The 27,708-nt window shown below is 50.9% G+C and overlaps 2 protein-coding genes and 1 long non-coding RNA gene across 3 annotated transcripts in view; 2 read left to right on the plus strand and 1 right to left on the minus strand.

Annotated features, from left to right (window-relative positions):
- The window catches only part of PBX2 (PBX homeobox 2), a 139,258-nt gene that overhangs the window by 110,725 nt on the left and 825 nt on the right, over positions 1–27,708 (plus strand). The window lies entirely within an intron of this gene.
- Positions 1,486–16,545, minus strand: LOC134396927 (uncharacterized). Its single transcript, XR_010025306.1, has 3 exons — positions 16,178–16,545; positions 15,344–15,612; positions 1,486–2,272 (listed from the first exon to the last, which is right to left on the minus strand). It is a non-coding gene; the product is annotated as an uncharacterized LOC134396927 (long non-coding RNA).
- On the plus strand, positions 12,191–27,544 carry AGPAT1 (1-acylglycerol-3-phosphate O-acyltransferase 1). The gene is made up of 6 exons (XM_063123535.1): positions 12,191–12,377; positions 15,579–15,712; positions 15,914–16,089; positions 24,272–24,367; positions 25,111–25,183; positions 26,123–27,544. Exons 1-6 carry the CDS (start codon positions 12,193–12,195, stop codon positions 26,263–26,265), a joined length of 807 nt encoding a protein of 268 aa, XP_062979605.1. The 5' UTR covers positions 12,191–12,192; the 3' UTR covers positions 26,266–27,544.

Below are 27,708 nucleotides of genomic sequence, written 5' to 3' on the forward strand. Positions count from 1 at the left end.
AGGCTCGCCTGGCGCCAACGCCTTTTCGGCTCCAGGTCAAGACTTTTTTCTTCTCCCAGGCATTTAACAGCATTTAACAACACATGCTAAGCTGGTTTGTTTTTTAATGGACCCCAGAACTGTTGTTGTTTAAATGGATACTGTTGTTCTATACTGTTGTTTTTATATTTTTGATGGTTTAAAATTTGGTATACTTTTTTAAATGTTTACTGTTTTTAACTTTTGTAAACCGTCCAGAGAGCTTCGGCTATGGGGCGGAATATAAATTTAATAAATAAATAAATCGCCTCCACGGCCAATAGTCAGGGATGATGGGAGTTGTAGTTCATCACATCTAAAGGGCACCATGTTGGGGAAGGCTGCTTGAGGGCACAATCCTATTCAGAAAAAAAGCCCTGTGTGTTTGGACAGCAAAATAAAGTACTACAACTCCCAGCATTCCCCCAACAGTCATGCTGGCTGGAGAATGATGGGAGTTGTAGGACTTTTACTCCCTATCTAAAGAAGGATAGGGTTGTGCCCTTAGTTGATTTCCACCCCCACCCCCCCACAGGGATGGTGTCAAGGGTGGGCATTGGGGCGCATACCCTAGAAGGGGCCCCTTGACCAGAATCCCCTAGACCAGTGGTTCCCAAACTTTTTCAGATAACCGCCCCTTTGGTTCCACAAATTCATGCCCAGTGCCCCCTACCCTACACTATAAAAATAATTATTCAGAATAGCGATTTTCAACGACCCACTAGGAAAGATACTAACAATAAAATTCAAAACAGTAACAACTAATTTAATATTTATTCAAAATCTAATTACATTTTTTTTTAGTTTATTCAATTAAACATAATTGATGAACTTGATCCAGTGAGATCATCTTTTCAAAGTCTGATCGTCATTTAGCAAGAATATTAGAGATCACATTTAGTAACTAGGGTAGAGTAACCTCACTATTCTGTAAATTCTTAATGTGATGGATGGGCTTGAGGAAGTGATACCAGTTTCCAAATGTCTGGAAAATTTCCTTCTGTAACCGAAACTCCTGGTACGGAAAAGAACACCTCGAGTGCCCCCCTGCCGCCCCCTTGCCTCTTAACGCCCCCCCCTATGCAATCCCACTGCTCCCAAGGGGGCGGTACCGCCCACTTTGGGAACCACTGCCCTAGACTTATTCCTCATATTATTTTTATTTATTTATTTATTTATTACATTTTTATACCGCCCAATAGCCGAAGCTCTCTGGGCGGTTCACAAAAATTAAAACCACAATAAAACACCCAACAGGTTAAAACACAATTACGAAATACAGTATAAAAAGCGCAACCAGGATAAAACCACACAGCAAAGTTGATATAAGATTAAAATACAGAGTTAAAACAGTAAAATTTAAATTTAAGTTAAAATTAAGTGTTAAAATACTGAGTGAATAAAAAGGTCTTCAGCTGGCGACGAAAGCAGTACAGTGTAGGCGCCAGGCGGACCTCTCTGGGGAGCTCGTTTGACAACCGGGGTGCCACAGCGGAGAAAGCCCTCATATTGCAAATTGCTTGTTCCCCTGCCTTTCGCTCTGGCCCAGGCCTACCTCCTCCCTGGCTCTCTGCCTGTCGAGCGAGAGCAAGCGGGAGCCATGAGGAGAAAGAGGAACAAGAATGCCCGGGGATAATGGCGCTGAGAAGGCCAGCCCGCTCAGGAAGGGGGGCTGCTGAAGGTGCCCTGCCCATGGGCCCTTCAGATCCCGGAGCCAGGACCGGATCTTCCAGTTAAAGGCTGCAGCTCGATGGTTAGCAACATCTCGAAGCCGCTGGCAGGCAGGAAGTGATAAGCGGGAGTTGCACAATCTCTGGAATAAAGCCGGGGATCCTCTGCCTGACGTTCCCACCAAATGCATGGGAGGCTGGTGGTTCTTTTTCGTTCTCTCTCTCTCACGCCTCCCAGGCTCCTATTTTCCTATCCGTTGTCCAAATGAAAAGTCAGGAAGCCTTGCCTGCCTTCTCCCGCCTATCTCATACAAGTCAATGCCATTCAGGCGGGTGCCATTCAAGCGAAGGATCTGCCCTGCCTCCCCGACACCTGCAGCCCTCTTTGGGTGCCTGGTCCTGCCCACCCCAAAACCTCAACCTCCTGCAGCAGAGCAGATTTATTCACAAGCCTTTTTTTTCTTCTTTTTGACCTGCTGCACTGGGGGTCACACCTCAGGCCTGGGGCCCAAATCCAGTCCTGCTGGGGTTCCAGTACGGCCTAATGAAGTTCTCCGACTGAGACACCCCTGTTTCCTGGACCTCTGGTCATGTAATAATAATAATAAATAATAATAATTAAAATTTCTTTCTTTCCACCTCTCTATTTTGAACGACAGTAAATATAAAACACATAAAACTGAATTAAGAACATAATATACATTGTTAAAACATCCTCAAAACATTCTAAAAACATCCTAAAATCCCCCTGGATAGGCCTGCCGGAAGAGATCAGTCTTGATAGCTTTCCTGGATGTTAAAAGACTGTCAAGTTGACGAGTCTCCTCCGGCAGGCCGTTCCACAGTCTGGGAGCAGCGGAAGAGAAGGTCCTCTGGGTAATGGTGGTCAGCCTAGTCTTTGCTGACTGAAGTAGATTCTTCCCAGAGGACCTGAGTGTGCAGGGCAGATTGTTACGGGAGAAGGCGATACCGCAGGTAGCCTGGACCCAAACCAAGTAGGGCTTTAAAGGTGATAACCACCTTTGGTTTCTTAGCTTTTGCACAGCCCCCCTTCCCCAATCTAAAAGCTTGAAATGCCTTCCCCAAGGCTTCGCTTTGAACTAAACAAGGCTGGCGTGCTTGGTATTTTTTGGCCTCGCCCACCACTGGAATGCAGCCAGCGACATGAACCCGCTGGAAGAGACGTCATGCAGATGGTTGGGTGGTAAAGCCACCCCTATGTGGATGACGTTTAGCTCTCCCTCTCATTTCCATGGATGCACCCCAGGGCAGCTGTCGAACTCTTGAACTGGTGTCTGGAGACGGTTTTCGGGTGGATGAGGGTGAACGAGCTGACGCTTAATCCAGGCAAGATGGAGGTCCTGTGGGGTTGGGAAACCCAACTACTCTTAGATGGGGGTTGCACTTCCCCTGAAAGACCCCAGGGCGTGGCTTCGTTGTCCTAGGAATGTAGCAAGCTGCCTGACACCGAGCCGGTGTGGTGTAGTGGCTAAAGTGTTGGACTGGGAATCAGGAGATCTGGGTTCTAGTCCGCACTCAGCCATGGAAACCCACTGGGTGACTTTGGGCCAGTCACAAACTCTCAGCCCAACCTACCTCACAGGGTGGTTGTTGTGAGGATAAAATGGAGAGGAGGAGGATTATGATCACCGCCTTGAGTTCCTTGGAGGGGAAAAAAGGTGGTATATAAATGCAATAATAATAATAATAATAATAATAATAATAATAATAATAATAAAAATAATAATAATACCTTCGTCCATCTAGCCCAGTACTGTTGACACTCTGGGGTTTCAGGTAGAAGTTTCCCCTAATCTATCTGGAAATGTAGGGAATTGAACATGGGACCTTCTGCATACGAAACAGGTGCTCGACCACAGGCCCTCCCTGGACTCTGCGCTATCTGGGGAAGCTCAGGTGGCTGCGGTGTCCAGGGGTGTGTGTTACCAGCTTCGGCCGGTATGCCAATTGTGGCCCCATCTGGAGAAGATGGGCCTTGCCTCGGTTATCCATGCAATAGTTCCGTCCAGGCTGGACTACTGTAATGCACTGTCCGTGGGTCTGCCTTTGAAGACTGTTCAGAAACTTCAGCTGGTGCAGAAAGCGGCCGCCCAATGGCGGTCAAGCTGCACGACACCTACACTGTGCCATCAGTTGCGTTGGTTGCTGGTGTGTTTCCGAGCCCGATGTAAAGTGCTGGGTTTGATCTATAAAGCCTTAAATCATTTGGGATCTGATTACTTAAAACATGACTGTCACTCATTTCAGCTTGTAAAATCAGCAACAAGAGGCCCTTCTGCCCACCTTTGAGGGCAGTTAGGCAGGCAAGTACATGAGAGAGGGCCTTTTTTGGAGTGGCCCACTTCATTATATAGTCCATAAGGTGGAGATGATAGAATAGTAGTTTAAATCACTCCTGGCTGGTTGCTTGTTGCCCCATCGTTGCAAGCTTTTTGAAAGGCCCTTAAGTCTTTTTTTTTCTCTAGTCCTTTCCTGATTATGTTTTATTGGACTGTTGCGGGGTTTTTTTTAGCTGTGATTGTGTTTTAGACTCCAGTACTGTCTGGGCTAAGGTGTTTTATTGCTGACGTTTCTGGATTTTATTGTTGCTGTTTTATCACCGAATAGGTTTTTATTGTATGTGATTTTATGTAAGCTGCCCTGGGCGGGCTTTTGCCCTTAGAAGTGGCCTAGAAGTATTTGAAATGAAATAAAAATATATATATGCTGCACCACATGTCTCCTGTTTAGCAGGTCTTGCGCTAGCCCACGTATTCTTAACCACTGATTTCTAGAAATGGTTGTGCTTAAGGAATCTGCCTTAATGGTTATAAATGAGGAATTCTGTCTGTTAATTGAATGGTTAGAACTCCTGATAACATTGGATTTCAATGTTTATTTTATTGTTGTATCTTTATTTCCCCCCCCCTTCCTGGTTGTTTGTTTTGTTTTTTATATCATTGCATTAGAACAGCCTTCCTCAACCTGGGGCGCGCTCCAGATGTGTTGGACTGCATCTCCCAGAATGCCCCAGCCAGCTGGCTGGGGCATTCTGGGAGATGCAGTCCAACACATCTGGAGCGCCCCAGGTTGAGGAAGGCTGCATTAGAAGCACTGGGCTTCTTCTTTTCCTTTCTGAAATGAAATGAAGGGAAATAGCTGCATAATCTTAGGAGACTGTTCAACCATAACACACGGGAAATAGTGCAACGGCCGAAACAAGACGTGATTTTAAATCTGTGCCTAGCAGCTACATCTCCCCTCTCCTCTTGTTTTACTCTAGAGTAGATGCAGGGGCCTAATCCAGATCATTAAGAAGCCCTATCTCTCCATGCCAGAATCCCCGTCAGTGGCCCTGCTTGTACACTAGAGGAAAAGTGGGAGGGGGGGGGGAAGGCATGGCTGCTAGACACAGATTTAAAGTGTTGTCTGGATCGGCCCTGAGCGAGAGATGGAGAAGAGAGAGCCCGCACAAAAGAACGGAGCACAGAACCAGGCACCCACCCACCCACCCACCCCTCCTAGCACAGCTGGGTCACTGGGATCATGCCTGGAAAAATACTTCAAATTCCTAGATGCGTCTGTACAAAATTTCTCAGCTCCTGGGCAGCCCGCCAGCATCCGTGGGTTTTCTCCTCAGTCATATCAGAGAGTACACTACACCCATTGCTAGACCCTTTTGTCATTCTTTGAGCTTGACTTAACATAATGGGCAGGCAGAAGCAGAAAAGAACAAAGGCGGGTTGTTGTTTCTTCTTCCTCCGCCTCCTCCTCCTCTTCCTCCTCCTCCTCCTTCTTCTTCCCCAGTTTGTGAAGCAAAGTTAGCTAGAAAGTGTCTGGAAATATATGTAGTGCTACGTGTCTGTGATCCTTTAGGCTATGATTCTATACCCCAGTCCAACCTGGCGCCCTCCAGATATTTTGGACTACAACTCCCATAATCCCCCAGCTAGCATACCAGAGCCATACCACTGCAGTGCAGTGGTTAGAACGTTGGACTAGGGAGGCTAAAGATCAAGTCCCCACCTGGCCATGGGTGACTTTAGGCCTGTCAACGACTCCCAGTCAACCTACCTCACAGGGTTGTTGTGAGGATAAAATGGAAAGGAGGCGCGTATCATGTATGTCGCATTGGGCTCCTTGGAGGAAAAGGTGGGATATAAATGTAACAAATGATAATAATAATTATTATTATCAAAATTAATTAATTAAAGCATATACCCACTTAACTGGGAGTAAACCTTAGTAAAATCAGGAGGACTGACATCTGAGTAGACAGAGGGATTGCATTGTCAGATCTGCATGTACAAACCAAGAAAGAGGAGTGTATGTGTACCTTGACGCACAATGTACAGGAAAAGTCAAAGGTATAACAATATTAAGAACATAAAAACATAAGAAATGCTATGCTGGATCAGACCGAGGGTCCATCTATTCCAGTACTCTGTTCACACAGTGGCCAACCAGCCATCGGCCAGGGACCCACAAGCAGGACATTGTGCAACAGCACCCTCCCACCGATGTTCCCCAGCAACTGGTGCACACAGGCTGCCTCAAATACTGGAGATAGCACACAACCATCAGGACTAGAAGCCATTGACAGCCTACACCTCCAGGAATTTATCTGACCCCCTTTTAAAGCCATCCAAATTGGTGGCCATCGCCACATCTTGTGGTAGTGAGTTCCATAATTTAACTATGTGCTGTGTGAAGAAGTCCTTTTATTTGTCCTGAATCTCCCACCAATCCGCTTCATGGGATGACCCCATTGGGTTCTAGTATTTTGAGAAAGGGAGAAAAATACAATAAACTATCAGTATCGAGCACAAATGTTATGTAAACTGTGGGTGTGATCCCCAATTATTTAAAATACAATAAACAATAGAAAACAATTCTGTGCAGTACAATGTTATGTATGACAGATTCTCATAGAGCCCAGCACTGGTTAAGTAGGAATGAAAAAGGTCATTATATAGTCCATAAGGTGGAGATGATAGAATCGCTCCTTGCTGGTTGCTTATGGAAGAGAGAGAGAAAATGTGTACGATGATCTCAAAATGAAGCCAGACACGTTTCGGCTTGTATGACCTTCCTCAGTGGCTTAAATCAAACAAAGACTAATTCTTAAAAAAAAATCCATTGATATACATCATTGTAAATCATTTAAAAATTATAATCGCTAAAACTTTAAAATCTGTCTCACCAGATCTGCATATACTCCTTGCAATAGTGGAATGAATTGTGCAAAATTATGCCAACTTCCACAGTTGCTTATCCGGACCGATCTTTCGGTTGCAGGCTTTGGGTTCTCTTGAGAAGGGCGGGGGCGGATTTTGATAGCAAACCGTGTGCAGCTGCAGTCTAGACCTATAAAACTCCTTCGTGACTTGGGGGCCAGGGAGCCACCTCCTCTGAGTCCCTGTGCGGGCAACCGGTGTCTTCTAGCTCAGCTTTACCTGTATGTGCCACACCTGAAGTGCAAAAGCCTATTGATAGAAGGACACATCATTCCCATGAGCAGGTGTTAGAACAAGGGCGCTGCGCTTTTTTCAATCCATGGGCCCAACTCCATTTCAGACAAGCCCTCTGGGACTGTATTCCAGCAGTGGGCAGGGCCCAAAGGGGGAAGGGGCGGAGTCAAAACACCAGCATATTTTAGCTTGAAGCTCTTACTGCCGGTAACTATGGCTTCAGGGAGGCATGTCCACCTTTTAGAATGGGGAAAAAACCTGTGCAAGCTCACCAAACGATTGACAGCTGGGGGTGAAAGGGTGGGGGAAGGGTGTGTGGCCACATCTGGATTTGTCCCCCAGGCGGGCTGCGTTGGGGCCAGGTGGGCTGCGTTGGGGGGGTCCTCCAGGCGGGCTGCATTGGGGGGGTCCCCCAGGCGGGCTGCGTTGGGGGGTCCCCCAGGCGGGCTGCGTTGGGGGTCCCCCAGGCGGGCTGCGTTGGGGGTCCCCCAGGCGGGCTGCGTTGGGGGGTCCCCCAGGCGGGCTGCGTTGGGGGGTCCCCCAGTGGGCTGCGTTGGGGGTCCCCCAGGCGGGCTGCGTTGGGGGGTCCCCCAGTGGGCTGCGTTGGGGGGTCCCCCAGTGGGCTGCGTTGGGGGTCCCCCAGGCGGGCTGCGTTGGGGGGTCCCCCAGTGGGCTGCGTTGGGGGGTCCCCCAGTGGGCTGTGTTGGGGGGTCCCCCAGGCAGGCTGCGTTGGGGGGTCCCCAGTGGGCTGCGTTGGGGGTCCCCCAGGCGGGCTGCGTTGGGGGGTCCCCCAGGCGGGCTGCGTTGGGGTGTCCCCCAGTGGGCTGCATTGGGGAGTCCCCCAGGTGGGCTGCATTGGGGGGTCCCCCAGTGGGCTGTGTTGGGGGGCCATGGGCCTGGGGTTTTCCACCCCTGTGCTAGGAGTTGGATGTGCCTGTTCAAATCTCTCTGCACAGCCAAGACTAACCAAGCTCTTGACTAAGCCAAGATTGTTCTCTCAGGATGCTTTCCCAGCGACGACAGTACCAACCTGAGAAGTGAAACGGGAAGGTCCTTGCCTCCTTATCCTGGCAGGGTTGGAAATACCATTCCTGGCTTCTATACAATGGCAGGGCCGGCCCAAGAGATTTTACTCTGGGAGGCAAAGGAAAAATGGTCCCCACCCGCCCATTCCACGCACACAAGCTGACCAGAGCAGCAATTGGATCTCTTCTCGATCATCCCAGAGTGCAGGACATGGACTAATGGGCTCAAGTGACAGGAAGCCAGAACCTGGCTAGACATCAGGAAACACTTCCTGTCTGTTAGAGCAGTACGACAATGGAACCTGTTACCTAGGGAGGTTGTGGGCTCTCCCACACTAGAAGCCTTCAAGAGGCAGCTGGACAACCATCTGTCAGGGATGCTTTAGGCATTGAGGAAGGGGTTGGACTCGATGGCCTTATAGGCCCATTCCAACTGTACTATTGTATGGATGGATGGATCTTCCTTCAACGGTGGTGATGGGTCGATATCCTCCACTGCCACACCTGAGAATAGCAAGCTATTTTAGGAGGCCCTGAGCAGTCTGCATAGTACGCATAGTTCTGTCTTCCAGCACCTCACTGCCATCTATCAACATCAGACGCCTGAGGTGGGTCCCTCACTTTGCCTAATGGCAGGGCCGGCCCTGTGGAGTGTGAGCGATCTCTCTCTCTCTCTCTTTCCTCCCCTCCCTTTCCCCTCCCAACTTTTATATTGATATAAACGCCCTACCAGTATACATAGTGACTGCCATGTGTGTTTTCCCTATGATTTTAAATTGGGGGAAAACATATGGATTTCCCCTCCCCTGCTGCTCGGTGGAGACCTGTATTTTATTGCTGTCCTATTTTAGTATATTTTATTGTGCCTGTGTAGCTGTCTTGAGAACTGTTTGGTGGTAAGATGGCTTATAAATTTAGCTCATAAAGGAACCAAAATAGTATGTTATGTCAGTTTTACATGCTGTTCTGTAAATATTGGAGAAAGATGTGAGTTTTTCCTCCCAGTAGCTAAAGGTAGTCAAACTGAAGTTTGGTTTCGAAGCAGGAAATCTATCAGCGCAGCTGAAGTGGTTTAAACGTTCAAAGATTTGCTTGCAAACTATTTTTACTGAAATAACTTGTGAGTATATTAGGACATCACAACTCAGTAGCTCACACATCCCTTGCAGCAGCTGTCTCCTGGCTAGTGATGAGTAGGACTACAATGCACATCATCCCCCAGCCAGCATGGACAGCGCCAGGTTGGAGAACGCAGTTTGGGGGAAAGCATGATTCGGTTTTAAACGTTGGGGGTTTAATGGTCAGGATTGGAGTTTGTTTTGTAAAATGTCTTTGAGTAAGACCGGAAAAATGAGGGCACTCTTCAAGATACCTGCAGGGCTGTTGCCCCATAGAAGAGAGCACCTTTGCCCTCTTCCATAAGGAGGATTTTGGCTATTTTGGGCTGCATTAATAGAAGTATAGCTTCCAAATCGCGTGAGGTACTGGTCCCCCTCTATTCAGCCCTGGTTAGGCCTCGTCTAGAGTATTGCATCCAGTTCTGGGCTCCACAATTCAAGAAGGACGCAGACAAGCTGGAGCGGGTTCAGAGGAGGGCAACCAGGATGATCAGGGGTCTGGAAACAAAACCCTATGAAGAGAGACTGAAAGAACTGGGCATGTTTAGCCTGGAGAAGAGAAGATTGAGGGGAGACAGGATAGCACTCTTCAAATACTTAAAAGGTTGTCCCACAGAGGAGGGCCAGGATCTCTTCTCGATCCTCCCAGAGTGCAGGACACGGAATAATGGGCTCAAGTTACAGGAAGCCAGATTCCGGCTGGACATCAGGAAAAACATCTTGACTGTTGGAGCAGTATGACAATAGAACCAATGACCTAGGGAGGTGGTGGGCTCTCCAACCCTCGAGGCCTTCAGGAGGCAGCTGGACAACCACCTGTCAGGGATGCTTTAAGGTGAATTCCTGCCTTGAGCAGAGGGTTGGACTTGATGGCCTTATAGACCCCTTCCAACTCTACTCTTCTATGATTCTAAGGCAGCCTTGTAGGGCTGTTGCCCCAGAAGCAAGCTCACTTTGTTCTGTGATGCCCCAGAAGGCAGTACTAGATCTAACAGGCTTAAGCTGCAGGAGGGGAGAATTCGGTTGAAGATTAGGAGAAACTTTTGGATGGTAAGAGAGGTTTGACAGAGGGGCAGTAATTCTGGTGTGGAAGTTCTAGCTCCGGATTTCCTGCAGCGAGGCAGGGGGCGGACAAGATGGCAAACAACAGAGGTCTGGTGGGCACTTTTGGGAATTTGAGAAACTGCTGTGGGCACCACTCGGGAATTAGAATGGGAGAGCCAGTGTGGTGTAGTGGCTAAGTGTTAGACTGGGAGTCGGGAGATCGGGGTTCTAGTCCCCATTTGGCCGTGGAAACCCACTGGGTGACTTTGGGCCAGTCACGGACTCTCAGCCCAGCCTTCCTCACAGGGTGGTTGTTGTGAGGATAAAATGGAGAGGAGGAGGGTTATGTACACCGCCTTGGGTTCCTTGGAGGAAAAAAGGCAGGATACAAATGTAATAAAAAAACGTAATAAATAAATGCTTCTTTTAAACATATGTTTTCGCAGTGTCCAGTAGTTGCTTCTTTTTGGGAGGAGGTTATTACACAATTTTGTACTGGAGCATTCTTTAATATTTGCTGACGTACGTGCTCCTTTAAAATATGCACCAGCTCGAATGAAATTAACAGATGGTCAGCATAAATGGATGCTCGGTGCCCTTTTGTCAGCTAAAAGACTGACATTGCCACACTGGAAGGATCAACTCTCACCTCCCACAATGCAATGGTTTGAGGATCTTGCAACGCTTTCAATCCTTGAACAAGAGGCATATTAGACGCCCTCTTCAATGGAAACTGAGTTGGATATTTGGTCCACTTTTGTTGAAGCCCATGTAGAATTGCTAGAAAGTTGGTTGTATGCATTTCATACAAATCTAGTACATATATTCTTGGGACCTGGATACCTGCCTTCTCCTCTACCAACCTGTCTGGTCACTGAGGTCATCCGAGGGCCTGCTCCTGGTGGTTCCACATAGACCCATCCACTGATTGGAGTCCACCAGGGGAAGAGCCTTCAGCGTGGTGGCGCCCCTCCTATGGAATTCCCTGCCTCTGGAGGCCAGGCAGGCGCCAACTTTGTATTCCTTTGGGCGCCTCCTGAAACCGTCATTGTTCCAGGAAGCCTCTCCTTTATGACCAGCCACAGTTCACTGTACATTTTGCTTCTTTTAACATCTATTTTAAAGTGTTTTATTCTGTTTTTATTTCATTTTATCTTGTACATGGCTCTGAAATTTTCAGTGGGGAGCAGTGTATAAATATTATAAATAAATAAGTTCTTTTTTTAAAAAAGGGAGGGGAATACAAGTTAGGGGGGCCCTGGCCCTCCACAATTCAAGAAGGATGCAGACAAGCTGGAGCGTGTTCAGAGGAGGGCGACCAGGATGATCAGGGGTCTGGAAACAAAGCCCTAGGAAGAGAGACTGAAAGAACTGGGCATGTTTAGCCTGGACAAGAGAAGATTGAGGGGAGACATGATAGCACTCTTCAAATACTTGAAAGGTTGTCACACAGAGGAGGGCCAGGATCTCTTCTCGATCCTCCCAGAGTGCAGGACACGGAATAACGGGCTCAAGTTAAAGGAAGCCAGATTCCAGCTGGACATCAGGAAAAAGTTTCTGTTAGAGCAGTACGTCAATGGAATCAGTTACCTAGGGAGGTTGTGGGCTCTCCCACACGAGAGGCCTTCAAGAGGCAGCTGGACAACCATCTGTCAGGGATGCTTTAGGGTGGATTCCTACACTGAGCATGGGGTTGGACTCGATGGCCTTGTAGGCCCCTTCCAACTCTGCTATTCTATGATTCTATGGTCTACAAGGCCCTTTTGCCAACTCTGGCAAGGCTACGAAAGGCAGCGCAATGCAGTCAGGCCTTCTCTCTCCCTCTCTCCGTCCCCCAACAGGGACCATGGAGATCTCGCTGGGCCAGTGGCTTCTCATCCTGTTCCTGGTGGTGGTCCCGCTGCTGTACGAATGGAGCACCACCTTCAAATACTTCTGCAAGATGGCGTTCTACAACGGCTACATCCTCTTCCTGGCCGTCATCGTCATCCCTGCCTGCGCCGTGCGCGGGCGCAACGTGGAGAATATGAAGTGAGTGAGTGAGTGGGTGGGTGGGCGGGCGCGGGTTGGGTTGGGTTGTGCCCCTTCAGCAGAGGAAAAGGTGCCTGCAACTTTGTTATCTGTGTGTGGCGTAGTGTGCCTTTGCGGGGGTGGGGGGGAGGCTTAGCGGTGGCCGGGGCGTTCGTCTGTATCACCATTGGCGTACAGTGACGCCTTGCATCTGTGGAAGGGCCCGTTCTCTTGTGGGTTGACGGCTGGGACTGCAGGCCAGGGGTTCGCCAGGTCAGAACCACAGGTGGGCTCAGCCACTCTTCCTTCTCACTCTCAGCTGCCCTCCTTTTCTCTCTTTTGCCCACCCCTCCTTCTGCCTCTGTCTCTCTCTCTCTGTCAATCCCTCATGTTCTCTCTCTCTCTGTGTGTGTCACCCCAATTCTCTCTCTCTCTCTCTCTCTCTCTCTCAGTCACTCCCCCATCCTCTCTCTTGGTCACTCCCCCATATTCTCTCTCTCTGTGTCATCCCAATTCTTTCTCTTTCTCTCTCCCTCTCTCTTCCTTCTCTCTCTCCCTTCCTCCTCTCTCTCGGTCACTCCCTCATCTCCTCTTTCTCTCCCCAATTCTCTCTCTCGGTCACCCCAATTCTCTCTCCCTCAGTCACCCCTCCTCCTCTCTCTCAGTCACTCCCTCATGTTTTCTCTCTCTCTGTCACCCCAATTCTCTCTCTCTCTCTCTCTCTCTCTCTCTCTCTCCCTTCCTTCCTTCTGTCTCTCTCGGTCACTCCCTCATGTTCTTGTTCTCTCTCTCTCTCTCTCTCTCTCTCTCTCTCTCTCTCTCTCTGTCACCCCAATTCTGTGTGTGTGTGTGTGTGTGTGTGTGTGTGTGCTACCCTCTCCTCCCTCTTGGTCATGTTCTCTCTCTCTCTCTCTCTCTCTCTCTCTCTCTCTCTCTCTCTCTCTCTCTCTCTTTCTCTCTGTCACCCTCCCCTTCTCTCTCATCAGTCAGCTCCCCTCTCTCTCTCTCTCTCTCCCTTCCTTCCTTCTGTCTCTCTCGGTCACTCCCTCATGTTCTTGTTCTCTCTCTCTCTCTCTCTCTCTCTCTCTCTCTCTCTCTCTCTGTGTCACCCCAATTCTGTGTGTGTGTGTGTGTGTGTGTGTGTGTGTGCTATCCTCTCCTCCATCTTGGTCATGTTCTCTCTCTCTCTCTCTCTCTCTCTCTCTCTCTCTTTCTCTCTGTCACCCTCCCCTTCTCTCTCATCAGTCAGCTCCCCCCTCTCTCTCTCTCTCTCTCTCCCCCCCTCCTTTTTACGTCTTCCCTCCTGTCGAGCAAGTTCCCAGGAGAGAGTCAAATCACTCTCATCACAGGTCGTTTGATACAGAAAAAGTGGATAGGGACATGTTTTTTTCTCCCTCTCTAATAATACTGGAGCCTAAAGGTCATCCGATGAAGCTGAACAGTGGGAGATTCAGGACCAGCAAAAGGAAAGATGTTTTCACACGGCGCCTAGTCAGACTGTGGATTTGGCTGCCTCAAGCGGCAGTGATGACCACCAACTTGGGGACTAGACAAGTGGTCTTCAGAGTCGTGCCCTTGGGGTGGAGGGAGGTGGCAGCCAACACTTTCCTAGGACTTTTGCTCTGTGCAAAACTCATGACCACAAAATGTGACGGCCACCAACTTGGATGGCTTTACAAGGGGACGAGACAAACTCAAGGCTGTCGGTGGCTGTACATGGCCTCCAGTATCGGAGACAGTATTGTCTCTCGGTCCGTCCCAGTTGCTGGGGAACATGAACTGGGGCGGAGGTTTCGGTTACACTCGTGTCCTCTTTGTGGGCCTGTGTGGCTGGCCTGTGTGTGAACCGAGCACGAGCTTTGCCGGATCAATCCAAGGGGCCCATCTAGTCCAGCGTTCTGTCCACACAGCGGACGACCAGCGGCTTGTAAGAAACCCACAGCCTATGGGGGCGACGGCACTCTCCCGCCCATGTCCCCCAGCAACTGGAGGACAGAGGCCTCCTCCCTTTGGTACTCAAGGTAGCCTATAGCGATTAAGACTAGTGGCCTCCATGAATTTGTCTAATCCACTTTCAAAGCAATCCTCATGGGGGGGGGGTTCGGCAGTTGCTCCAGCCGTTTGCTCATTTGGGTTGCCCTTTTCTGCACCCCTTTTCAAAGAAAAGGGGAGAGCAAAAGCAACGTTGAGTTCTGAGTTGCCCGTCTTCTTCTCCACACACCCCACCCTGCTTTAAAAAGAGGATCATGATCAGGCCAGCTTTGAGGAGATGGAGGGAATCTACACGTCGTTGTGAGGGCGCTTACATGCGCCCCCGGTGCGCCCCCACAACGACTGTGTAGACCGAGAAAGAAGAGGCGGAGGAGGCGGCAGCTGGGGAACCGGCCGCGTCCTTGCCGCCGCCTCCCCGCCGGCCTCCTGCTGCCGGGGTAAGAGCCACCCAGGCCGGAGAGCTCGGCGGAAGCAGAAGCCGAGCTCTCCGACCCGGGTGGCTCTTACCCCGGCAGCAGGAGGCTGGCGGGGAGGCAGCAGCGGCAAGGACGCAGCCGGTTCCCCAGCCGCCACCTCCTCTTCCGCCGCCTCTTCTTTCTCGGTCTACACCAGCGGTTCTCAACCTGTGGGTCGGGACCCCTTTGGGGGTCGAATGACCCTTTCACATGGGCCGCCTAAGACCATCGGAAAACACATATTTCCGATGGTTTAGGAAACTGTATTGACTGAACTATGTCATGTATCATCTTTTGTATTATTACAGCTATTGTTATGTATTATTTTCATTAGCAAACCATCCCATGACAATAGATCGTGTAGAGAAGAACGAAAATAATTTTATGGTTGGGGGTCACCACAACATGAGGAACTGTATTAAAGGGTCGCGGCATTAGGAAGGTTGAGAACCACTGGTCTACACAGTCGTTCTGGGGGCGCATGCAAGCGCCCTCACAACGACGTGTAGATTCCCCTCATGGTTCCAGAATTAAACCCACCACACATTTCTCGACATGGAAACCTCGCTGCGTGACACCAGGGGGCGCCCCAGCGCTCCGGACTCCCTGGGGCCTCCAGCGATCTGACCGGCAGCTTATCCCAGGACAGGAAGGCGAAGCCGCGCTCCTCTCCTCAGTGGGGCGCAGTGGGACGACGTGCTGAAGGCTGAGCTTCACCGGCTTCCTCCCCATTCCTCCTCTCTCTCTCTTCTTCTTCTGCCTTCCGTCTCTCCAGGATAATCCGTTTCATGATGCTGCATGTGAAATACCTGTACGGGATCAAGATTGACGTGCGGGGGACGGAGAACTTCAACATCAAAGAGCCTTACGTGATCGTGTCCAACCACCAGAGCTCCCTTGATTTGCTCGGTACGGCTGGAGGAGGGCGGGCTGGGGGGCTGGGGGGCTGGGGGGCAGAGCGTGAACAGAACGCCCGCTTCATCTGTGACCCTCGGTCCATGTGTGGGCACACCTGGCTGGCTGGGGCATGCTGGGAGTTGTAGGCCAGCACACCTGGTGTTCTGGCCCAGAGTGGGCAGGCCTCACCCCTGACTCCGCGTTCCCCTGCAGGGTTGATGGAAGTGCTGCCGGACCGGTGCGTGCCAATCGCCAAGAAGGAGCTGATGTACATGGGCACCGTGGGGCTGGCTTGCTGGCTGGGGGGCATCATCTTTATCAACCGCAAGAAAACTGACGACGCCATCAGCGTCATGTCTGAAGCTGCCCAAACCATGCTGAGTGAGGATGTGAGTCCTGCTGGTGCCGGGGCGGGGGGGGGGGGGGAAGCAGTCGGGATTGTAGGGATTCCTGAGAGAGCAGAAGATGGGAGGGTACCTCGCTTCCAAATCACGTGAAGTCCTGGTTCCTCTCTATTCGGCCCTGGTTAGGCCTCATCTAGAGTATTGCGTCCAGTTCTGGGCTCCACAATTCAAGAAGGACGCAGACAAGCTGGAGCATGTTCAGAAGAGGGCAACCAGGATGATCAGAAGTCTAGAAACAAAGCCCTATGAAGAGAGACTGAAAGAACTGGGCATGTTTAGCCTGGAGAAGAGAAGATTGAGGGGAGACATGAGAGCACTCTTCAAATATTAAAAGGTTGTCACACAGAGGAGGGCCAGGATCTCTTCTCGATCCTCCCAGAGTGCAGGACACGGAATAACGGGCTCAAGTTACAGGAAGCCAGATTCCAGCTGGACATCAGGAAAAACTTCCTGACTGCTAGAGCAGTGCGACAATGGAATCAGTTACCTAGGGAGGTTGTGGGCTCTCCCACACTAGAGGCCTTCAAGAGGCAGCTGGACAACCATCTGTCAGGGATGTTTTAAGGTAGATTCCTGCCTTGAGCAGGGGGTTGGACTCAATGGCCTTGTAGGCCCCTTCCAACTCTGCTATTCTATGAGGGAGCCGGCTGTGCAACAAATGCTGGGCCTTGGGGCTGAGCTCCAAAGCCCCACATCGCCAAGGGAGGGCCCGGATGGACCACTCTGAGAGCAGCAAGCAATGGGGCCACGGCAAAGAGGCCCTGCTGCAGCACCTGGGCTGGCAGGAACATGCCGGGGGTCACCCTTTCTTCCTGTTTTTAAAAAGCTATTACAACCAGGCGGAGGGTGGGGGCCGACAGCCAGGCACGTCCCTGATTACATAGGCTGATTTTTGTTACCTTGACTGTAAAAATGTATGTTCTTGGAGGCAGGGCCGGTGCCAGGCTTTTTTGCGCCCTAGGCAAGGTGAGCTGCTTTCACACACACCCTGTATTCCCCCCCCCCCCAGGTAGGCGGAGACAGTTTACCTGTCCCTCGCCTGAAGTCCTCCTGGCTTGGCGGGACGCTGCGGTGGGGTGGGCGGGCAGCTCTAATTCCGTCCGTTCGCCCCCCCCCCCCAAGCGTCCCGGCTTGTCTTTGGCTGGGAGTCCCCAGCCGAAACCAAGCCGGGAAGCTGGGGGAGGGCAGTCAGACGGCTCCACGTTCTGACTTTCGGCATGCGCTGGAAGTCAGAACATGGAGCCGTTCCTTCCCCCCCCCCCCCCAGCGTCACGGCTTGGGTTTGGCTGGGAGCTGCCAGCTGAAGCCAAGCCAGGAAGCTGGGGGAGGGCAGTCAGACAGCTCCACGTTCTGACTTTCGGCACGTGCCAGAAGTCAGAATGTGGAGCCGTTCCTTCCCCCCGCCCCGCATCCCGGCTTGTGTGGCTGGGAGCCACCAGCCGAAGCCAAGCCAGGAAGCTGGGGAGGGGGGCAGTCAGACAGCTCCACATTCTGACTTTCGGCACGCGCTGGAAGTCAGAACGTGGAGCCGCCCGCCCCCCGCCCCCCAGTGTCCCGGGTTGGCTTCGGCTGCCGGGCAGGCGCCCAGCTGAAGCCAAGCCAGGGGTGCTGGGGAGCAGGGCGGAAGGCTGGGAGGGCGACTTCCGAGGGTGCTTGCCTTGGCGCTCTAGGCGGCCGCCTAACTGGCCTCTATGGAAGCGCCGGCCCTGCTCAGAGGCTGACGGGCACCCTGTGCAGAGCGAAGACAAACTTTTGGCGCCACCTTCTTCCGGCTCTGCCTTTTTGTGAGATGGGTTTTCCCCCACTGTCTAGCTGGAGGTCTGTGGAGCCGGGAGGGAAGGCGGCTGGGGAGGCCCAAGGGTACGGCCTCCCCCCCCTTCCTGCCTCCCCCCCCCTCTGAACCTCCCCCTTCCCTTCCTCTCCTCTCCGAGGTCACTTTTGCATGCTCAGAATAAGTCTTTCCTTTTTTAAAAAAAAAAATCAGGGTTGTTTTTGTTTTATTTTCCTCTAACGTATCAAGAGCGTAGAAGTAGTTGTAAAGTATAGTAGTGGGAGAGAGTTGCCTGCCATGGCCATCTAAAGCCCCCCACACCTGCCCAAAGCCCAGGGTCTAAAATGATGTAGCTGTATCCCCAGATGGGATTACGCCTGCATAAGGCCTGCTGTATATGGCGGGGGGGGGGGGGGCGGCTTGTGGTGCTCCACATGTTGGACTGCAGTTCCCATCATTGACCGGGCTGGTTGGGGCTGACTGGAGTTGGAGTCCAACAGTAACCAGGGGGGCTGCGGGTTCCCCAGCCCTGGGATATGGGATGGAATGCAGAGCGCGAAGACCGAAAAGTGTTTCACAGCCCTTTGGACCGTGCGCCGTGGTGTTCGGCTCTTAGAGGGTTGCCCCCTGTTGGGAGTTTCTGCTGATTTACTGGTACAGTCCTCCCGGGGGAATGCGCAAGGTGGGGGTGGGGTGAGGTGAAATGGTTCGTACCAAAATCAACAGTCTGTAAATTGATTTTAACTTTGCTGTTTTTAAATTTGTATTTTAACTTTGTATTTCTGCACCGCTGCTGATTTTATCCTGGTTGTGCTTTTATATTGTATTTTATATCACGTTTGTGTTCTACTGTGAATGGTTTTCATTTTTGTGAACCGGCCAGAGAGCTTCAGCTATTGGGCTGTATAGAAATGCTCTCTCTCTCTCTCTCTCTCTCTCTCTCTCTCTCTCTCTCTCTCTCTCTCTCTCTCTATATATATATATATATATATATATTGCATTTTATACCACCCAACAGCTGAAGCTCCCTGGGCGGTTCACAAAAACTAAAACCATTCAGAGTGTAAAACGAACAGTATAAAAACATGATATCAATGCACATTAAATAAGGTGACCCTATGAAAAGGAGGACAGGGCTCCTGTATCTTTAACAGCTGCATAGAAAAGGGAATTTCTTCAGGTGTCATTTGTATATATGGAGAACCTGGAGGAAATTCCCTCTTCATCACCACAGTTAAAGCTGCAGGAGCTATACTAGAGTGACCAGATTTAAAAGAGGGCAGGGCACCTGCAGCTTTAACTGTTGCGATGAAGAGGGAATTTCACCAGGTTCTCCATATATACAAATGACACCTGCTTAAATTCCCTTTTCAATACAACTGTTAAAGATACAGGAGCCCTGTCCTCCTTTTCATATGGTCACCCTACATTAAATACACAATCAATCCATAAAATATGCCCACCCCAAGCTCTCTCTGCAGAACAAAATACTAATGGAGCAGGGACGGGTGCTTTCAGAACTCCTCATGCAGACCTAACCCCCCGCGTGCATTTCTGAGTTGGCTCAGGCCCACCAAGCCTGCATCGCACGCGAGTTGAATGAGCTCTTGAGTGAGCTCTGTGCCACCTGATCCGGAGGGTGGCACAGATACGCTTTTCACAATGTCCATGTTTGTTCGTTCATTGTTCCGCCTCTTTTTCCAGTCTGAGGCAATAACAGGGGGATCCTCCGTCGCCCTGAGGGGGTTGCAGGTTAAGCTTTGGCACAGGGCGTAGCGGTGCAGGGGGGCCTCCCCTCTCTGCCTCTGACCCAGGGCAGGATTTGGCTCCGAATACATCCAGTGTCCATAGAATCATAGAAGAACAGAGTTGGAAGGGGCCTACAAGGCCATCGAGTCCAACCCCCTGCTCAGTACAGGAATCCACCCTAAAGCATCCCTGACAGATGGCTGTCCAGCTGCCTCTTGAAGGCCTCTAGTATGGGAGAGCCCACAACCTCCCTAGGTAACTGATTCCATTGTCGTACTGCTCTAACAGTCAGGAAGTTTTTCCTGATGTCCAGCTGGAATCTGGCTTCCTTTAACTTGAGCCCGTTATTCCGTGTCCTGCACTCTGGGAGGATCGAGAAGAGATCCTGGCCCTCCTCTGTGTGACAACCTTTCAAGTATTTGAAGAGCGCTCTCATGTCTCCCCTCAATCTTCTCTTGTCCAGGCTAAACAGGCCCAGTTCTTTCAGTCTCTCTTCATAGGGCTTTGTTTCCAGACCCCTGATCATCCTGGTTGCTCTCCTCTGAACACGCTCCAGCTTGTCTGCGTCCTTCTTGAATTGTGGAGCCCATCCTGGGTCCTCTCTGAGAGGGGGTGCTTAGAGGAGGGACTGCACCAGGCACTCAGGCTGGATCTCATTTTCTGTGCCGGCCTGACTGCCTGGTGCCCGACGCGTGCCTCGGAGCTGCCCCACGAGGCTGCCTGCCAGTGGTGCCGGCCCCATTAACGCAGCGGATGCGTCTCCCCCTGGGTGGCCGCGGTGCCGAGCAGGCCTCACGCCCCCACAGTTTGCGTGTAGGGGTTGCCCCATTGATATTAAGCGATGCTGGCCCCACACCCTCGGTGTGCAGAAGTCAGGGGCAGGAGGTATGCCGCTCACATGGCAGTGCTGGCCCGAAACTCCGCTCAGCGACAATGTAATTTTTCTTTTTCTTTTCTAGTTTAAAGCGTCTTTTATCCTGCTCCCGGCACAGCTTCCAATCAAATCAGCTGAAAGGCAGCGATGCAGTTCAGATGACACGTTTCTCAACAGTGCTTTTTAGAACTCCACAGTGGAGTTTTTACACCACTGTTGAGAAATGTGTGGTCTGGAGGGAGAACTCCACCCCATGGTGGAGTTTCTTTAAAAAAACACAGAATATCCACGCTGTGCAGGGGAGAGTTCCTGCACAACTGTTGTGTTGCGTGTTGTGTGGAGGACTCCATGGAGTTTTCCGTTGAGTTGACTTTTTCCACTGGCTACAGAGTTCCCTGGCAAGAGTGGTGAAAGGAGCGAGTGCCACTCCAGGAGAGCCGCTGGGATTGTTTTTTTTTAGCAGCAATGGCTGATGGGATACCATCGGGAGGACCCGGGGAGGAGAGAGGGCAGAGGAACTGTCAGTCAAACATCGCCATGGATTTTATTCAACTCCACGGTAGCCCCCAGTCACACAACAGTGGAGTTAGAACATGTCGTCTGGGGAGTACCTCTTAAAAACTCCACCGTTGAGTGGAGTTTTCACGCTGCGTTGACTAACGTGTTGTCTGAACTGAGTCCGTCTCAGCTCACAGGTTTACAATCTAAAAAGACACGATACTTAAGGAAAAAGGGATGGGGAGGGAAGAGGAAAAAACACACACCCTGTCATCAGATCTGGTGGTGGAATTAGTAAGTGGCAGTAGCTGGCCCGTAGCCCTTCTAGGCCTGCAGATGGGTCTGTTCTGAATATTTGCAGTTTATTCCCACCTTTCTATTTTATTTTATTTTTCAAAATATCCCCCACCCCAATAAATTAAACGAATTCTTAAATACAAAGCTATAATAATAATAATAAAAAAACAAGAACAATTTAGGTAACCGTGAGTTCATTGTTACGTCATTAGATCATGTGCTAAAACAGCCTTCCTCAACCAGGGGCGCTCCAGATGTGTTGGACTGCATCTCCCAGAATGCCCCAGCCAGGGCTGGGGCATTCTGGGAGTTGTAGTCCAACACATCTGGAGCGCCCCAGGTTGAGGAAGGCTGTGCTAAAATGTCTATATCCTTAGATTTCATCCAGTTTAAGTTGGTAGCTCGTAGATTTGGAAGTTCAGGGCCTCCACCCTTCTTTCCCCACGTGTTACTGGTAGCCGCCTTTCCTCCCCGCTATGCTCTACATAACTTATGAAACAAAACTGTGTGGCAGTAAATGAGTCCGTTTCTGTTTGTGTCCTTTGTTTCCTTAATTTAGCTGTAAGGTTTTTTTAGTCTGCAAGTCCACTGGGCAGTTGTCATGGGTGCCTCTCCCTCCCTCCCTCCCAGCCACCCCTGCCCCAATTCTGTGCAATTCTTTGCCTGGCCGCTGCCATCATGAACATAATTGCTCCTTTATTTATTTATTTATTACATTTTTATACCGCCCAATAGCCGAAGCTCTCTGGGCGGTTCACAAAAGTTAAAAACATAACAAAACAACCAACATGTTAAAAGCACAATTACAAAATACAGTGTAAAAAGCGCAACCAGGATAAAAACCACGCAGCAAAATTGATATAAGATTAAAATACAGAGTTAGAACAGTAAAATTTAAATTTAAGATAAAATTAAGTGTTAAAATACTGAGAGAATAAAAAGGTCTTCAGCTGGCGACGAAAGCAGTACAGTGTAGGCGTCAGGCGGACCTCTCTGGGGAGCTCATTCCACAACCGGGGTGCCACAGCGGAGAAAGCCCTCCTCCTAGTAGCCACCTGCCTCACTTCCTTTGGCAGGGGCTCACGGAGAAGGGCCCCTGAAGATGATCTTAAGGTCCGGGCAGGTACATATGGGAGGAGGCGTTCCTTCAAATAACGTGGCCCCAAACCGTTTAGGGCTTTAAATGTCAATACCAGCACTTTGAATCGGGCCCGGACCTGGACTGGCAGCCAATGAAGTTGTAAAAGGACTGGCGTAATGTGATCTCGACGGCCAGTCCCTGTTAGTAGGCGGGCTGCCCTGTTTTGTACCAGCTGAAGCTTCCGGACCGTTTTCAAAGGCAGCCCCACGTATAACGCATTGCAGTAATCCAAACGAGAGGTTATCAGAGCATGGATAACCGTAGCTAGGCTATCTCTGTCCAGATAAGGGCGTAGTTGGTATATCAACCTAAGCTGATAAGAGGTGCTCTTTTATCCTTTGTGTGGGAGGGGCATATTTTCACCTGCAAATATAGGTAACAAAGTCAGTTCAGGGTCCCATTTTTATCTTAGCTCTTCTGATTTTGCTAGATTCTTTTTCTTTTCTCTTCTAAACTTTGTTTTATTTAATTATTGTGCATTGTACAACGAGCTTATGGTCAACAAATATAGTCAACAAATCCAGTAACAGTCAGCTATCCAGACAAAAATTATAAAAAAGAAACTGTTCCCATTCTTACTTTAATTTCATAAACAGTAGAATGTCCTTACAGCACCGCTCATTTAACTACCGTATTTCTTCGACTGTAAGACGCCATCGATTGTAGGACGCACACTAATTTCAGTACCACCAACAGGAGAGAAAAAAAACTAAGACACCCCCGCGATTCTAAGACGCACCCCGTTTTTAGAGATGTTTATATGGGGGGGAAAGTGCGTCTTAGAATCGAAGAAATTAGATCCCTCCAGAGTGAGGTTTGGGAGGTTGGAGGCTTATAGGCCACCATCACTTTGTTGATAAATGCAAGGAAGGGAACCCAGATCTCCATGAAGTCATAGAATCATAGAATCATAGAATAGCAGAGTTGGAAGGGGCCTACAAGGCCATCGAGTCCAACCCCCTGCTCAATGCAGGAATCTACCTTAAAGCATCCCTGACAGATGGTTGTCCAGCTGCCTCTTGAAGACCTCTAGTGTGGGAGAGCCCACAACCTCCCTAGGTAACTGGTTCCATTGTCGTACTGCTCTAACCATCAGGAAGTTATATCCCACCTTTTTTCCTCCAAGGAACCCACAGTGCTGTACATAATCAGCCCTGTGACACATCCTAATTTCTTCAAGCCTACCACACAAAGAGGAGGAGCCTACCGCAGATCTTAGCCCTGGCAGGAATAGCAGCAGCCCCAGTTTTGCTAGACACGGCCATATATCACTTCCCCTAGACGTGGCTGCTGTGCCTCAGAAGCCCAAAACAGCAGCTTCTAGAATAATAGAATCATAGAATGGTAGAGTTGGAAGGGGCCTACAAGGCCATCGAGTCCAACCCCCTGCTCAGTGCAGGAATCCACCTTCAAGCATCCCCGACAGATGGTTGTCCAGCTGCCTCTTGAAGGCCTGTAGGGTGGGAGAGCCCACCACCTCCCTAGGTAACTGATTCCATTGTCGTACTGCTCTAACAGTCAGGAAGTTTTTCCTGATGTCCGGCTGGAATCTGGCTTCCTTTAACTTGAGCCCGTTATTCCGTGTCCTGCACTCTGGGAGGATCAAGAAGAGATCCTGGCCCTCCTCTGTGTGACAACCTTTTAAGTATTTGAAGAGTGCTATCATGTCTCCCCTCAATCTTCTCTTCTCCAGGCTAAACATGCCCAGTTCTTTCAGTCTCTCTGCATACGGGGAGAGGAGCATGCAGGGGAGGGACCTCTCCAACGGGACGTGTGTAACCCACCGATCTCTGAAGGCAATGACTTACTCCTTCCTTTTCTGTGTCCGCCTCTGTAGGTTCGGGTCTGGGTGTTCCCAGAGGGCACTAGGAATCACAGTGGCTCCATGCTGCCCTTCAAACGGGGTGCCTTCCATTTGGCTGTGCAAGCCCAGGTAAGGGGTGCCCTCACCTTCCCTGTGCCAGGACTTGGGTACCAGTGGGAGGCCGGGGGTGGGTGGGTTGCCTCCTCCACGGACTGCCCGTCCACTTGCCAATGGTGACAGCCACCCCCCACCGAATACCAGTTTGCCACCAGTGTTCTGTGGAAAACCACTATGTAGCACTACAGTTTCCGAATTTAGCCCAAAGAGAAACAACTTTCAGCAACTATTTATTTCTTTATTTCTTTAAAACATATTTGCATTCTGCCCTATATCACAAGGATCTCAGGGCGGCATTTCAGGTAAAATCATACAAACAGACAATACAAAACAATAAATATACACAGCTAAAAACACATTAAACCATGAATAAGCTAAAACCAGTATAGAATTTAAAAACAGTTAAAAACCATTTAAAACTATGTACAGGCTTGGTGAATTTAGCCGTCAAAGGCTTTGTTAAAAAGCTACGCCTTAACCTGGCGCCGAAACGAAGCCAGTGCCGGCACCAGTCGGGCCTCCAAGGGGAGGGCATTCCACAGCCAGGGTGCCACAACTGAGAAAGCCCTGTCCCATCATAGCGTATTTTCCCCTGTCTGTAGCGCTTTGCCACCAGTTTTCAGCAGCGTTTTGGCAGGACTGGAATGCTTCAGCTGGAGGGGTGTGGGTGTGATTTGGGGAGGGGGGAGATGGGGGTTTCCAGCCGCCACCTCCCTTGTGTGTTTAGCCTTCCTCTCTTCCCCTGTTCCCTCCAGGTTCCTCTCATCCCAGTTGTGATCTCATCGTATCGGGATTTCTACAGTAAGAAGGAAAGACGCTTCACCACAGGCGAGTCCAGCGTTCCCCTCCCCCTCCCATTGCATTGTGGGAGGTCTTATTTTATTTATTTTATTTATTACATTTTTATACCGCCCAATAGCCGAAGCTCTCTGGGCGGTTCACAAAAAGGTCTTCAGTCCGTTGCATTGTGGGAGGTCTTCAGTCCATTGCATTGTGGGAGGTCTTCAGTCCATTGCATTGTGGGAGGTCTTCGGTCCATTGCATTGTGGGGGGTCTTCGGTCCATTGCATTGTCGGGGGTCTTCGGTCCATTGCATTGTGGGGGGTCTTTGGCCCATTGCATTGTGGGAGGTCTTCGGTCCATTGCATTGTGGGGGGTCTTTGGTCCATTGCATTGTGGGGGGTCTTTGGTCCATTGCATTGTGGGAGATCTTTGGTCCATTGCATTGTGGGAGGTCTTTGGTCCATTGCATCGTGGGAGGTCTTTGGTCCATTGCATCGTGGGAGGTCTTCGGTCCATTGCATTGTGGGAGATCTTCAGTCCATTGCATTGTGGGGGGTCTTTGGTCTATTGCATTGTGGGAGGTCTTCGGTCCATTGCATTGTGGGAGATCTTTGGTCCATTGCATTGTGGGGGGTCTTTGGTCTATTGCATTGTGGGAGGCCTTCGGTCCATTGCATCGTGGGAGGTCTTCGGTCCATTGCATTGTGGGAGGTCTTCGGTCCATTGCATTGTGGGAGGTCTTTGGTCCATTGCATTGTGGGGGGTCTTTGGTCCATTGCATTGTGGGAGGTCTTCAGTCCATTGCATTACAGGAGGTGAGTGTTGATCCTTCCAGTGTTGCAGCATCAGTCTTTTGGCGGCCAAAAGGGCGCGGAAAATCCATTTACGTCGACCGCGTGTTATCTTCCAAGAAGCAGGTAAATAGCTGAACAGAACGCATGCCTCGGTAAATATTAACGCGTGCTCCCATCTTCTCTGCCGCAGGGCGCTGCACGGTCCAGATCCTGCCTCCCATGCCCACGAAGGGGCTGAGTGCTGAAGACGTGCCGGACCTGACGGATCGGGTGCGCCAGGCCATGCTCATTGCCTTCGAGGGGCTCTCGGTGGAGCTGGGCGCCCCACAGTGACCCCCCGACAACACCTCTTTCCCCCAACTTCCGGCCCTAGAGAGCTACAGGGTGGGACTGGGAGCAGCTGACGCCCACGGGCAGCCATTGAGACGGGGCCGCCGGGGCAGAAGAGGGCAGCGCTGATCCCAACGGTGGACTCAGGACCGGCGACAGCAGAGGCAGCGACGGCAGCAGACGCGCTACAGCCAAGCATGGAGACGAGGGCTGATCTGCAACAATGGGGGTGGGGCTTGACTTGGCCACGCCCACAAGGAGCCCTATGAGCGGAGTTGATCCCAGCCCCCGCCCGTTGCCATCTTCAGTTTGGCACCAGAATTCTAGCCTACTCTCTCCCCCCCCCTTCCCTACCCCCCCCCCGCCACACACCCGGAAGGTGGTACGGTCCTTTCCAAGTCTCCTCGTTGCCTTCTTCCCTGTCACGTTGATGGCGAACTCCTCTGCTTGAGCTGCTGGACTCGACCACTCCGATCCCCTGTTCGGGGAAGCATATTATGGGCTGGCGGACAAGGACCTTGTAAACTGAGCAGGAGCGGTGGACCGGATCTGTTCTAGCCTCTTGCAGGGCGCTGAGAAGGAGCAGTAGAGTTGGCGTGAACTTCAGGATGTGAAATAGAGCAATGTGGCGGACGGTAACACACAGACACACACACACGGCCCCTTCCAGCCTGTCATTACAGGCACAAGTTCCAGGCAGGGTGAGGACATGGCGCTGTTGACCGATCGCTCCATCTTGCCTGCAGCGGCAGCAGGGGCGGAACGACCCCCTCGCTGAGGCGGACGCTGCGGACCGACGTACTCGAACCCCTGCGGAGGGCGGGGGATCCGGGGTGTGCCTGAAGGCCTTGCTTGGACGGACGGACAGATGGATGGATGGACTGGCTGTAATAAAATCATGGACCGACCCACCTCCCCACAGCAGGGACTTGATGAGAAAAGCCGAAAGAATGTGGGCATTTCTCGGCTCTGTTCCGTCACCTGCCGGTGAGGAGGGCACGGAAGAGCGACTACCCTGGGCATGGAGGAGCGAGATCATGTGGACTCCCCCACTGCTTGCGGGGTTACGCCTTGGCCAGTTTGGTGTGGGGAGGTAGAAAGGGGGAAGGGAAACTATGAATCTATGGGGTGGGAGGGCAAGAAGAGAGAAACGGGTGTGCCAGGAGACACTGTTGGCCAGACAGTCACGCCTTCTCGGGCATACTCCCTCTCTGTTGGTAAAACACCTGAACTCCTGGAAGGAGAGGCGAAATGGGTGCCTTATTCCAAGGCGAACGTGAGTTGGGTCAATGTAGCAACCTCCCCACCCACCCCCGCCCACCCCGTGCCTGACCGAAGGGAAGAGGGTGCCGGAATCTCTCATTTTGGGCCAGGGATGAAGCCTGCCTGCCTCCCCTTTTTTTTTTTTTTTTTTTTTGGATAGAGAAAAAGCAGAAGAAGGCAGGA

Source organism: Elgaria multicarinata, chromosome 3 (assembly GCF_023053635.1).
Source record: "Elgaria multicarinata webbii isolate HBS135686 ecotype San Diego chromosome 3, rElgMul1.1.pri, whole genome shotgun sequence".
Taxonomy (NCBI): Eukaryota; Metazoa; Chordata; class Lepidosauria; order Squamata; family Anguidae; genus Elgaria; species Elgaria multicarinata.